We start from the raw sequence: 14,261 nt of genomic DNA, 5'->3' as shown, positions 1-14,261 counted from the left end.
CTGATCTATTGTTCAGAAAATAGCAATCATCAACTAAATTAATAGACAAGGAATATTTAATTATGCAAAATCCATCAGAAAGCAAGCTAGTTTTACAACTAAAAAGAAAGATAATTCAAAGACGAAGAAAAACAAAGGGTAGAACAATACTCAAGAAACACTGTAAAAGCAATGAAAAGTCTGATCCTACTTTTGTCATAAAACAAACATTTAACCTTCTTCATTAGCTAATGGTTTTTAAATTCCTCTGTAAGAATACTACCTCAGGCTTCTTTTCACCACCAGATATACTCTCCACTGTGGTGGATGAACCCTCATCAGCATATATCTTCAGAAAAAAAATTAGTCGACTCCTATAGATGCCTCTACAACCACATCATTCTTGCACTGATTACCTTGGAGATCACTTCTCTGATTCGCTAAAACTACTCTCACTACTTTCATCTGCAGTTTCTGGAGACTCTCCAGGCTCATTTTCTTCAATCTTTGATTCTGATTCTGGCAAACTAGCATCTGCTTCAGGATACCTCTGCTGTAGTGGGACTGCATCACTGATGACTTGAGCTGCCTTCAATGTCTCCCGGTATTCCTCCATTTCTAATCGGTACCTCTCCTTATCTTTCACTGCTTTCTCTTGATATACCTACATATTACAGAAGCAATTGTCAGCTCAAGTAATCTGGCCATAAAAACTATCTGTGATGAATTCAAATATATGTGTTAATGTGCAGAGTCCTTACTCCTTTATCAGACTCCTTCAATTTGTTCCAGAGTTCGCCTATCATTCTACTTATCTCTCTATCCTTCCCCGGATGAAGTGGCTTCAACCTTGCATGCTGTTCGGCAAAGAAAAAGTTATACCCACTTCTGTTCGGTTTTGGGTGAGCAGGATCCCTCCTTTTTATCTCAGATTTCTTCCTCCGGCGACGACGATGGGGAACAGGTACAGCTGAGGCACTGTTGTTTGTGCTGACCACCAAGCTATAATTCGGTGGGCCTTGCAGAATTACTGGGTTCTCTGCAATCTGATACAGTACACCTCTTAACGTCTGTGTTCCTTTAGTGACTGTAACAAGATAACCACTATCGAATTTCCCATCTATAGTCCCTGACACAGTATCATTGTCTGGCATTGCTGGTGTCCCGGCTGCAACAAGAGATGTTACACATAAGAACTGATACACGTACTAACTACTAAACTCAGACTTATGCTGATAAACATTTCACAGTCATCCATGACCAAGAGTGTGTAAGTCAATTAATATAGATCTTATTAAAAGAAAGCGTGAGAAGAATCATAATTTGTTTTTGCTTACATTGAATCTTAGCAGTAAAAAGAGTCTAATGAATAATAAGTTTTTCAGATATCCACCAACAAACAACAATTTTTGTAAGTCGAGTGACTTACATACTCTTGGTCATACTATTAAGAAAAAACAATTTTTGAAGCATTGATAAGCACATCAAAATTTCTAGCAAGTTGTGTAGTAAGTCGGGTAAAATGATAGAACATCTCAAGTTTATTTCTACTATTCAAATGTGATAAATTCCAAAGTGGGCAAAAATCAGTGCAATTTTATTACTTACTGTCTGGATATCAATTCTATCTAATTATGCTGAATGATTTACGATGGAGCCCATGTTGATTTAAGCAAGACTAAACAATTAAGTGCCAAATCAACCAATTTTGCATTGCCTCACTGCAACACCACTTTTGTGAAAGCACAAAAGAAACACAAAGATATTCCTTTGGATTGAAAAAAATACCTCCAGGAATCTCTGGGATGATCTGTGGCTGCTGAAGCAAAGGTGTCTGAGCTTCAGTTGATTTTCGTTTGGTTCCTCCCCGTGGAGCTGGACCAGGTGTCATGTTAGGGTTCTGTGATATATCTGCAAGAAAAAATGGTTGTATTTTAAAATATGAAATCACGCAGGATAAGTATAGGAGCACAAGTTTCCTCTGGGCATACCTGATGCGAGCGGATTCCATGCTTGAGCTTTGAAATAGTAAATTTGCTCATAGTGGAGAAGCAATGAATTATAATATTTTCGCAGCACAAAAGAAGCATTTGTAGCTGTGGAGGGGAAGTTGAATACAGCTGTAACTTCCTTCCATCTTCTATCTCTAACGATCTGCATACACCATTCAATTAGAACATTATTAGCCAAGAAGTACTCATCTTTAGTAAGGAGCAAAAGAAACATTCAATACATTCCTTCTCCCATCCAACTTATTATGAAACATACAGAGCCACCAACTAGAGCGGCCGGTAATCAGAAAACAACAGTATGACGTACAACGGTACAAGTTAAGATTTTGGAAACTACTCGGCACAAACTTGACATTGTTTGCGTGCACAAAACAGGCTTTCTCTGTATTCATTACCAGACTACTCAAAACATAGCTATATTAAGTGCAAAGAGATATCAAGCCATATTTATTCTATGCATACATATATCTGCGTGCACCATCTATAAGGAAAATATTGAAGAGTCTAAGAATGAAATGACACCATTTACCTATACTGAAAGTGTCAGCAAAAATAACATGCACATATGCATTGAGTACCACATAAGACAACCTTGGGCCTTCCATGTGATAGAATAATCAGATACAGTTTTTCTTACCTTTGCCATACCACCACGGGAAGTTACCTCCACAAACAGTCGATGCAAGTCTAACTCTTTTCCTCCTATTATAGGGATCCTACAGTTAAAAAAGGAGAAACTCAACAGAAGAACAGAAACACAAGAAGAGACAAGTACATAACCATACAAGTTACATCTACCAGTTAATACATGGTAGCACCTGTATACAAACCACTCCCTGCCTATAAAATATTAGATGCAAGAGTTGGTAGACCAAAATTTCAAGTGAGAAGATACTACATAACGGTACGAGACACAAGAAACAGTACAACTGGCGAGCCAACCCCTTACCAGTTCAGTTCAATTCACCCTTGCCTAAAGCTAAAATCTTGAATACACCGACTACCTCGGGAGATATGGGGGAACACATTAATTGACATTAGTGGTCTACTCCCTTAATCTTAAGAGCAGAAAGCAATCTGTTCCAAATTATTAAATCCAAAATTTCGAACATACTACTAAGCTGTGCCAAAACTGTATATTTGATGCTTTGTGACAGATAAAGCCCTAAGGTAAAACGTTCTTACCATCACCTTGCAAATGTAGAGTAATCATATCCTTGTGCTCTAAGCTAATGCATATATCCTAAGGTGTGAGAGTGTTGTCCAACAAGTACAGTATCAAGTAACACAAGGAGTTATCTGATCCAAAAATCCTTATAAATGCACCAGGAAGAGAAAACAATTATAAGAATCTCCAAGTTATTCACAGTATCAAACCCTGTGATTAAATGATATTGATAGTCCTATATTGTGGCCACATAAAGTTCACCTTTCTATATTGAACCAAATCCTAAAGTACCAACCTGTAAAGAAGAAACTTAGATTTTACAGACAATACTTTGGATTGAATTGAAAATGACATAACGGTGAGGAACTCGAGGAAATGTGAAAGGAAATTATAACTTTGTAACGGTCCAAAATAAATATGCGACAACAATTTCCTCATGTAGAAGAATACCATATAAGTAAGCAATTAGGAAAACTTCTTTGAGTTTCCAAGTTTGCAGAATGCATGCATGATTAACACCTGAAAATAATTGCCCTGTGCAAATTAAGTAAAACTTTGATCTTTAATCTATGTTATGTCTTAGAAGATTCAAAAGATAACAATGTTGTATCAGAAAAGAAAACCCTCTAAAACTAAAATACTCATGTACTCACTTATATCAACAGGGATCCAAACAATGAGAACTTGATCAAACAGATCACAAACTTGGAAACTTATGAAGAACCAGCAACACATCATAAATGACATATACATAACCCATAAGTGCAAATAAATGAAAGAAATCCATCATCCCAGTTTCTTAATTCCAAGATCAGAAATCTTTAACATTACAGATTAGACATATCGGTAACAAAATAGGAAATTAGAGGATCAAAAGATAAAGCTTACATAAACTTGGTTCCCATTGCAGCGTGAAGCATTTCCAAAGTTGACATGAACAGCTTTGGATTAGCTGCAACCACCTCATATGTAGCTAGAGGTGCTGGGTACGGAATTAAGTTACAGGTTGCAGCTTCCATGTGTAATGGGCTCCTACTTGCACTAGATGTTGATGCTGCTATTATGAAAACAGTCGCACCAAATCTAAGTGTTTCTTCTGTTCCTCCCTATTCAACCGTTAAACACACCACACTGTCTCACTTGTTCTTCACTGCAAAATAACCATAAATACAAGTGAGTTCCAAAAAGGGTAGTCGAACATCAATGGCAGTGAGCCGAAGAAACCAACTGCATGCAAAATACAGAAAATCTGAAGAAAGCGCACCCTGAACATTGCCAAAAACACAACTATCATGCAGAGTGTCTCTCAAATGATGGGAAAACCAAAAACTACGGCAGATAGAGACAAAGTTCCAAAGGATAAGTGTAAAGGAGCAATCTTTAATGACAACACAACGAACCCAGAAAATAAAAATCACCATGTAGTGTTGCAGATTGCTGCAGAAACCGGAATGACAAAGAAGCCTGGGGCCTTTTATGAAATGACTCCGAGAGGAAGAATCCAAACCCAATAGGCAAACCAAAAGGTACAACATAGCTGTAATAGCCTTAAATTCCTCCAGGGAATCGAGGATGTAACAGCAAGAACCCATCTCAGGCCTTTGAAACACACAGGCTAAAAACAGAAAGCCTTTCAGGCCTAATAGCAATAAAGACTCAGATGAAGACTGACAAACCCTATATCACTGTAGACCCTATATTGCCTTGCCTGACATTCCAAATATATATATATATATGATGTGTATCTCTGTATTTCCACATCAAATGAAAAATGGGCATCTTCTTTCTCTATCAACAAAGCCCGAGGCTTTTTCATGTTCTCCTTTCTGTAATATCTGACACGGCTTTCAAGATTTTGATAGATACCCAATACCAATACCAATAATCAATATGAATACCAGTGTTGGGTTTTTGGAGGTGAGAGGTGCCAGTGTGCCCATCAATCAAAACCTCACATTGAAACCTCTCAAATTTTATATCATCTCCTTCCAGTAGTTAAAAAACAGAAGAATTTACCCTCAGCACTATACATTATTTTTACTCTTTCTATTCTAATTTATAATCCTCGTCTTGTGATTAATAAGATATAGAATAGTATATGTTTGAGGAATATAGAATGCAAACAACCCAGATGAAGAAATGGGGGAAGCAATAATATACCAGAGTGTATCTTTCACATAAATAACCAACAAAATTATATAAAAACTTACCAACAATTTGGTGGAGAGATGAAGGTTTTGAGCATGCAAAATGATATGAAATTATGAGAGAAGCTAGCTTTAGATTAATATATAAATAAGGAACCCAAGGGGAGATCGAGGTCACAGATTTGTATTTCCCATCTTTTTTTAAGGGTCTTTTAATTTGGGTGGTGACAGTTTAAGAAAGGTGACTAACCCTGATACAAACATACACAACCTCTCAAGTGACAACTCTATCCCCTATCTGCCTGTGATGCTAGACCAAGAATTTGAGGGATATTTTTGGGTATATGTTTGCATTATATTAGGGAAGTAAATATTCAAAATTTAATGAATCCAATCAAATATGGATGTGTAAAACAAGAACAACAATTATGGAATTGACCAATTGGGTGAGATGTGTCATGAGATTAGCAATACGTGTTGTATTGACTCTCCTATTAAAACGGTACAATCTGAATTTGAACACCCAAGAAAAGATGAGAGAGAGGCCAAAAACAAGGGGCTGGGGTGAGACATGGGTGCCGTAACACCAGCTTCATATGTTATTTATTGAGGCATTTGATCACACTTCTCTACCCCCTATTTCTTTCCTTCTACTCCATTTTATCTTATTTCTTTTGGTAAATTACATACTATTTATAAAGAAGAAAATTTTCTTTATCTTCACCCAACTTTCTACTTGTCATATGATAAGCAGCATTTAGTATGTGGTTAATATAGGGTGATGCATTTTTAAAGTGACCAAGATGGTATGGCCAAGGTTCAAAATATCGGTATCGGGGGATATATCGTTTTTTTGAAAAATGGAGATATCGGATATATCGGAGATATATCGGGGATATTGAAAAAAAATATCGTTCCTCTTCCGAAATTATTTATTTATTTATTATTGAATTACATACAAACAAATACAATTATTAATTTTATCTAGTACTAGAAAGAAGCTCTAGATGCTTAAAAAGATGCACGTTGGTCAACAAAACTACAATAGTTTGCCCAAGACATACGAGTCATATAGTACGAATTGTAATGGTTAACATGATAGTCATATATCTCTTTTGAGCTACTAATACTTTCTCCGAGAATGTGATAATAAGGATGAACTCAACTTGATAATTGATTATAAACGTCTCCAAACTGACCATAATTGTAAATAGGATGACCAGATTGATAGTTGACTTCATGTGATTCGTTTAACATCCCACTGTGCTATGTGCCTAAACTGATAGAATTAAAACTTAAGGCAACTGAACTAACATTAGATGAAATATTTTGATCATCAATGACTCATCTTGTCCTCCTCCTGCACCTAATTTTCTGTTGCGCACCATGACCGCCTGCTCTAGATCCATGATTCTCATCTTGGGTAGCATGATCAAAATTACTTTCACAAGTAAACTGCTCAAATTATCCACCTACATAACATTGTCCATATTCAAATCTTGTATCTCCACCACCTTTTCGACTTCCACCACTACCATCACAATTACCACCACCACCACCACCACCACCATCATCATCATCACTATCTGAACTATCTGGAGTTGTTACACCGCCCCACACACTAGCATTATCAGATCATCTCCCGGGTCTCCAACTTCATCAGATAATACCTTGTTTACATCAATTCCAAAATTAGTTGCCTTTTCTACGACATGTGGAGGAGGGTTGCCATTTTCATCATCGAGGTGCATGCATAATCCAATCATGAAGAGGATCAATGTCATTCTAAAGTGGTTCATAGCAACATGAAGTAGATCGATATAGTTGTTTTCATTGATCACATTATCCTTTGCTCGTTTATCACGTAGTCGTAACTTCGTGTTATAGTAGTAGTATACGAGTTTTTCCAACTTCTGATATGCAAGACGGTTCATTTTCTTTGTATGAATAAGAGAAAAAGTACTCCACTTTCTTTCACAAGCATAAGAGGAAGCCGTTTGTGCTAAAATACGCATGTCAAATTTCAGTATTATCATCCTTTCATGATGGGTTCGCAGGTTGCTAACAATCTATGAAGGTATGAGGGAACTTCTAGGAGACAAAGACTACAATATGACTCATGTTTTTTTACTTTCTCCAATAGTGCTCAAGGAGAACACTCCTTATCTAGATATCCTTTGAGAGGACGTCAAGGAGATAAAGATTACTGCTCTTTATATATTCCTCGAGGAGAACATTTATTACTAAAATGCTGGATATTCTCTTATGATCGTCATGAGAGTGTGAGACTATGTTGTGACCCTTTATTTTGGATTCTCTCAAGGTCAATGAGAGCACTGGTCACTGATATGGCTTGACTTTTAAGAGTTAAGACTTGAACTTTCACTCCTCTTCTCGATATCTTTTACGAAAATTTGAAAATTAGCCGATTGAAAGACTATTCTTCTAGTCTTATTTTTTATATCCCTCGAGGCTCGAGGTGATTAATTAATCAAAAAATACAGGTCAAGGAGAGTCTGAGACATTCTCAAATTGAGTTAAATTTTTTTAAGTGAAAATTTTCAAATATTTCTTTAAAATATCGAAGATATATCGGATATATCGTAAAAATCGGAGAAATATTTGAGATATTTTAAGTTATCGGAGAAATATCACATATACTTGCAAAAATAAGATATTTACCCCTAAGATATATCTTTTTTTGAAAAAGGGAAATATCGGAGGATATATCGGAAATATCGGAGAGATTTTGTTCCTTGGGTAGGGCAATTGATAGCATACCATTTTTGGTAAATATTATATGGACTATTTCAATCTGTTTAAAATGGAAAATATTTTACGGTTACTTAAACTTACTTTTGGTCTTGAATAGTTCTCATTGGGGGTGGGAGTTGGTACCGAAAAAATGGTTTAGGGTCGGGACGAATCGGTAAAATGTCTTCGTCCCGTACCGAATCTAATACCGAAATTTTATAAACGGTACGGTTCGGTATATGTATAATTCGTATTGAATGTATAAATATATTAAATATATGCATTTTCAATATTTTGTTTTTAGTTTTTTAGGTCTATATTGTACTTTTAAAGACTTAGAATGTTAATTTACAGTAGCTAATAGTTATAAATAGATAAAAATACATGCAAAAATGTACAATTTTACCGAACTGAACCCATCCCGAATTGATATGTACGGGTTCAGTTCGGTATTAAGTTTCAAATTTACGATCCCGAACCGAAACCGAAACCGAATAAATTATCAGTATCGGTATCGATATCGGTCGAATCCCGAACCGAACCGTACTGGTCCCAGCCCTAGTTCTCATCAATTTTTACAACTTTTATTAAATACCCCGTAATCTTGGATTTAGAGTTTGAGACACAAAGAGACACGAAGCCACTTATTTTCGCCTCTAGAGTGAGCAGTTCTTTAATTAAGTACATAAAAAAGCTCCAATCATAGAAGATAAACTACTCACATTTCCAATATAGAATCAACAATCACGCTCGGACTTAACCACTTGAGTGGCTACTTATGTTATAGCTCAAGGGAGACTTCAGAAGAAAAAAAATTGTCTTATATATGTGTTGATGGCTCTTTTTTCCCACATGCCCAAAGTCAAGGCTCGACATGCGAATAACCGAATCGACGGTCTTAAAATCATACCAAGCTTAATATCAAGCCAAGCATAAATTAAAACGCGTCATGCAATTCTCGTAGACCCAAGCTACGTTTTGGGGTTTACACGAGAGTCGTGGTATGGAAGGTAATGGAACTTATGAGGCTCATCGTCGAAATAAAATACATAAACAAATTTTGGGCTTGGAAACCAAAATTCATGCATTATGTAGCTTTAATTTCGACATTGGGCTAGTAGAGAAAGGGGTCTTCAACCCAATAAGCCAAGGCCATTTCCGGCCCAAAACCCATCACATAACCCATGGCCCAAATCCATCACAGCTGCTTCTTCCTCAAACAGAAGGCACGTTCTCTCCTTTTGCTGTTGAGACTGGTGCTCAGCCATTTCTGGCAACACCAAAAAACTAGGGAGCGCAAATCCTCTAGAGATTCTTCGATTTCCTGCCCTTACCATTTCTTAGAGCGTGATTTAGGGGATTTGGGGAAAAGCCATGCCTAAGCAGTACCAGCCTATTCATCTATCACCACTGCCCTATACACTCTCTGACACGATGAAGAAGAATCAACGGTTCTTGAGGTTCCCCTTCCCTCTTCGGCTCTACTATAAAAAGAGAGGGAGTTGTTGTTTCAAGGGGGGATAGATGAGGATTCAACCCACAGTGATTCATTCCAACTCATCTGATCTCATCCCAACCCAGAAGAGAAAACCCAGTAACTTCAAGCAAGAGAACATGTCTTATCTCTCATACCTAAACCATCACCCACGTTGCCTTAATTCTCACTCAAATCATGCAATCTCATCTCTACTGAATTCACAAGCACTCAGCTCCCTCACCACGCCCCTTCTGTAAGCTTCGTTGCTCTTGTTAAGCATAGAAAGTAGATATTGTTACGGTCAAGCAAAACTTTGCCGTTATAAGTGAATTGCTGGTGCTATAAGTGAATTGATGTTGTTACTATCAAGTCAGATTAATCACAACAAAATCGTTCTTAGATCCTTTCCTCGATCGATTTTGGGCCTAGTCGCACCGCAAAAACACCCTCTTACAATATGTCAAGTCTCCAAAAGAAAATTATACATAAATTTAACACAATTTTTATGGTGTCGATGATTTAGTGTATACTTTTTTAACTAATTGTACTCAAAATTATTGATTCGATCAACAATTGAGTAGTCCTTGCTCTTATTTTACCGCCAAACCCTCCATCACATCCAAACTCCAACCCAATGAATGTTTCTATAAGGTTGACTTACATGGCTTTTCTAGGAACCCGAAATTTTCATGATGCTTAGTATTTTCAGCCATACCTAGAACCTCAATGTAGATGAAAACTTCTTGTTTTCAATTGGAAAAAAAGATCAATGGGAAGGTGTGACTCCAGGGGTGGAACCAGAATTTGAATGTAGGGGGGTCCAAAATATTTCTCTAATTTCTCAAAACTTAATAGGAAAAAAATGAAAGATGATTTCATTATTCTTGTTTAGGAAATACAAAGAGATGAAAAAAGAGGAAATATACATTCCAAATGTGATATAATCGCCATAATACATTACAAATGAAAGTATTTATAGTTAATTTATTATTAGCGTTTGTAATAAGATGCTATTTTCTTAATCTAAAAGGGTTCCATCAATAAAATTTAGTGTGAAATAAAGTACAATTAACATAAGTAATGAAATTTATTTGGACTATTTAGGAAGAGGGGGGTCTGGACCATCGTCTAGATCCTAATCCTTTTAGGTTTAGAAATGTTTTAATTAACTATGACTTTGTTTTTGCTTTTAGTAATACAATATTACAATCTTTAAATTTAAAAGTAATAAATATATGTATTTGAGAATAAAAGGTGGATGAAGACGTGGTGGGACTTGAGGATAATTTTGTAGGGGGTCCACTACTGATAGAGACATGTATACTAATCTATGTAGCACGGACACGGACACGAGTGTCCGTATTGGACACGATTCGATACGTAGACACGGCATATAAAATTTTTTTTGGACACGGACACGTGGTGGACACGTCAATTAAAATTATTTTAATATATATATATTTATTAAAAAAATAATTTAAAAATTTGAATATATATTAAAGTGTGCATAAATATAACAAAAACTGAATCTGTTGGAATGGTTGAGGAGTTGTTGGGTGCCTTGGATGACCAAGGTTCGATTCTCACCATAAGCACTTTCAATTTTATTATGAGTTGGTGCGTGTCCGCGTGTCCAATTTGGATACTCGCGTGTCCAATTTGGATACTCGCGTGTCCAATTCGGACACTCGCGTGTCCGAGTCGTGTCCAAATTGAGTTCGCGTGTCCGAGCGTGTCCAAGCGTGTCCGAGCGTGTCCGTGTCCGTGTCCGTGTCGGACACGCAATACGGACCCTTGGCCGCGTGTCCGTGCTTCATAGATACTAACCAACTTATGTAAATTAATACGTGGTAAAAGCATATATGTGGAAAACCCACGGGGCCGGACCGAGTATTTTCAAAAGTAATAAGATCCAAGCCTACCCACTTAAAACGGGCCTTACGGACTTTTGCAGGCCGGGATTTGTGGGCTTGTATTCGAAAAAAAAACCATAATACTTTTATTTAAAAGTTTGAAACAATATAAGAATTATTAGAAAACATTCTAAAAAAATGTCACAAATAAATTATAGTTTTGAAATATTATCGATCTACACCGATAGATGTGATCGATATATATATATATATATATATTTAGGGACCTTGTAAAAATTTCAACCATTGAACATGGTTTGACCGTCCGTACATACGGTCAACAAAAAAAATGCATTTTGACATAATAAAACCTCATTGACCAGGGCTTTGCCAAATGAGTTTCCTTTTTACGACCACGCACGATTGGTGATAAAAATTATGTGATTTCAAATATGTAAACAGCTTTCGACATTCGTATCTTAGTAATGGGTCATCCCTTAGGGCACATTAGTGGTGTTTTTAATTTATAGGAAATTCTGACAGTTAAACGAGGTCCGAATTGGATGAAATTTTAAAATTGTCACTAAATATATATACCGATCACATCAGATGGTGTCGATCGATTCCAAGAATTTTCCTTCATATAGTCGCTTCATAATGCGATGGTTTTATTATAAACCTAATATAAAGGCTATGATATATTAGTGAACACTTCGGCGATCGAAAACTCCAGGTCGGAATACGGTCGATCGACACCAGCAGATGTAATCAGTATATATATTTAGGGACCCCGTAATAATTTCATTTGTTTTGGACATGGTTTGACCGTTCGTACTTACGATCAACAAAAAAAAGCGTTTTGACATATTGAAACCCCATTGACCGGGGCTTTGCCAAAACGGTTTCCTCAGTGCGATCACGCATGATACATAACAAAAATTAGGTGATTTTAGATGTGCAAACGGTTTTCGACGTTCGCATCGTGGTAATGGGTCTTCCCTTAGGGCATAATGACGGTTAGACGAGGTCCGAATTAGATAAAGCTTTAATAAGATCCCTAAATATTAGTACCGATAACATCAGCTGGTGTCGATGAATCCCGAGAAGTTTACTTCATATAGTTGTTTCATAAGACTACAATTTTATTTTTAAATCTAGCATAAAATTATAATATAAAGAAATATAAAATTTTAAATATAGGATTATTAACATATATAGTATTTTATGTATAATTATTACAAAAAATATATAATTGATATATGTATAATATATTATATGCATGTATAATATTTTTATTTTCACGGGCCGGGCCAACGGGCCGGGTCGGGTTTCACACCTATAAACTAAGCTCAGCCCTCTAACTATGGAAACGGGCTTTGTTGGGCTTTCTCGCGGGCCGGGCCGGGTAAAAGAGTATCGAGCTTGCGGGCCAGACCGGGTAAAAGCCCATCGAGCTTGCGGGCCTCCGCGGACCAAATGATGATGCCTTCTCCAACACATGCCCGCCCCTGTGTGACTGAAGGATAGTTAAATTTGCACATCTTCAATCACAATCCGTACACCCTAACCCACTTTTTACAATGAAAATGTCAAACATGTTCCACTCGGGACAATTTAAAGAGAAAAAATTACAGAGTTATTTATGACATTTTCATAATATAATGTGGGTCAGTGTGTGTGAATTGTAATCCCGAGTGTGCAAAATCCAGTCGTAGTTTTTTACCATCTTAATTAACTTACTAATTTTGCAAACCTTTCTAGCTACATTGTTCATCTGGCGTTAAGGATGAAAGCCAGAAGAAATTATAATCTTAAATCTATATTTTGCATAGTCTCACCATGGTTAAACTACAGTTGATGAGTTGTGACATTAATTTGGGAAGTTGGGATGAAGTAAGCAAACTAGGAATGATCGGCAAATAACTTCTAAACATGGAACGAGCCTGCAGTAGCCATCTACTCCCAAAAAATGAGAATTAGTGATAAAATAAAAAATAAAAAAGGGCTTGAAAAAGAAATCACTCATTTCGAAGAGTTACATTGCGCTAGAAGGAGGGTTGGGTTCGAACCTCCGACCTTGCGGTTAACAGCCACACGCTCTAACCAACTAAGCTATTCCAGGTTATTTGGCCGCTACATTCAACTTCATATCTATAAACATGTTACGTTCTGGAGAACTGGGCTTTGATAATTGATGCCCAAACTTGTTCGGTTGTTCTTGTTCCTTGGTGGATCTTCTTCAAACCCAAACTCAGGTTCACTGTTACTATGTGGGCAATGGTACCCATATGCATGATTGGATTATCAGACCCCCAGTTTTCAGTAGACCAGTACAATCACAAAGAGGTTTCCTTTCTTCTCTTATCTACAAAAAGTTCATATCTTTATGCTAATTTACTAAGTTCCTTTGAAACCCATTCAAGGAAAAATATGGCTGATACCTTTTTGTATTGATATTGTTGTATGTGTCCCAATGCGTTTTCTTAATTTGGGCCACTATGTGGGCAATGGTACCCATATGCATGATTGGATTATCAGACCCCCAGTTTTCAGTAGACCAGTACAATCACAAAGAGGTTTCCTTTCTTCTCTTATCTACAAAAAGTTCATATCTTTATGCTAATTTACTAAGTTCCTTTGAAACCCATTCAAGGAAAAATATGGCTGATACCTTTTTGTATTGATATTGTTGTATGTGTCCCAATGCGTTTTCTTAATTTGGGCCTGTCAATTATAGTCTATGCACTCTCTCTGTTTCTGATATTGCAAACAGTTCTGTTATGGGGCCGTTCTGTTGTGCAATGTGTGTAGAGTATGCATCCTCAGTAACTGAGGGGTTCAATAGGTTAGGATGTGAATAGTAATTCATTT

General features: G+C 36.7%; 1 protein-coding gene and 1 non-coding gene across 2 annotated transcripts; both read right to left on the bottom strand.

Annotated features, from left to right (window-relative positions):
* Positions 1-90: 90 nt before the first annotated feature.
* Positions 91-4,826, bottom strand: LOC126791453 (high mobility group B protein 15). The gene is made up of 7 exons (XM_050517905.1): positions 4,578-4,826; positions 4,048-4,309; positions 2,629-2,707; positions 1,971-2,133; positions 1,768-1,890; positions 741-1,147; positions 91-643 (listed from the first exon to the last, which is right to left on the bottom strand). Exons 2-7 carry the CDS (start codon positions 4,176-4,178, stop codon positions 404-406), a joined length of 1,143 nt encoding a protein of 380 aa, XP_050373862.1. The 5' UTR covers positions 4,179-4,309; positions 4,578-4,826; the 3' UTR covers positions 91-403.
* An 8,607-nt stretch (positions 4,827-13,433) lies between these two features.
* TRNAN-GUU (transfer RNA asparagine (anticodon GUU)) lies at positions 13,434-13,512 on the bottom strand. Its single transcript has one exon. It is a non-coding gene; the product is annotated as a tRNA-Asn (tRNA).
* Between the last annotated feature and the right edge of the window lie 749 nt (positions 13,513-14,261).

The sequence above is a fragment of the Argentina anserina genome, chromosome 4, assembly GCF_933775445.1.
Source record: "Argentina anserina chromosome 4, drPotAnse1.1, whole genome shotgun sequence".
NCBI classification, from domain to species: domain Eukaryota; kingdom Viridiplantae; phylum Streptophyta; class Magnoliopsida; order Rosales; family Rosaceae; genus Argentina; species Argentina anserina.
This window is presented reverse-complemented; position numbering and strand designations above follow the sequence as displayed.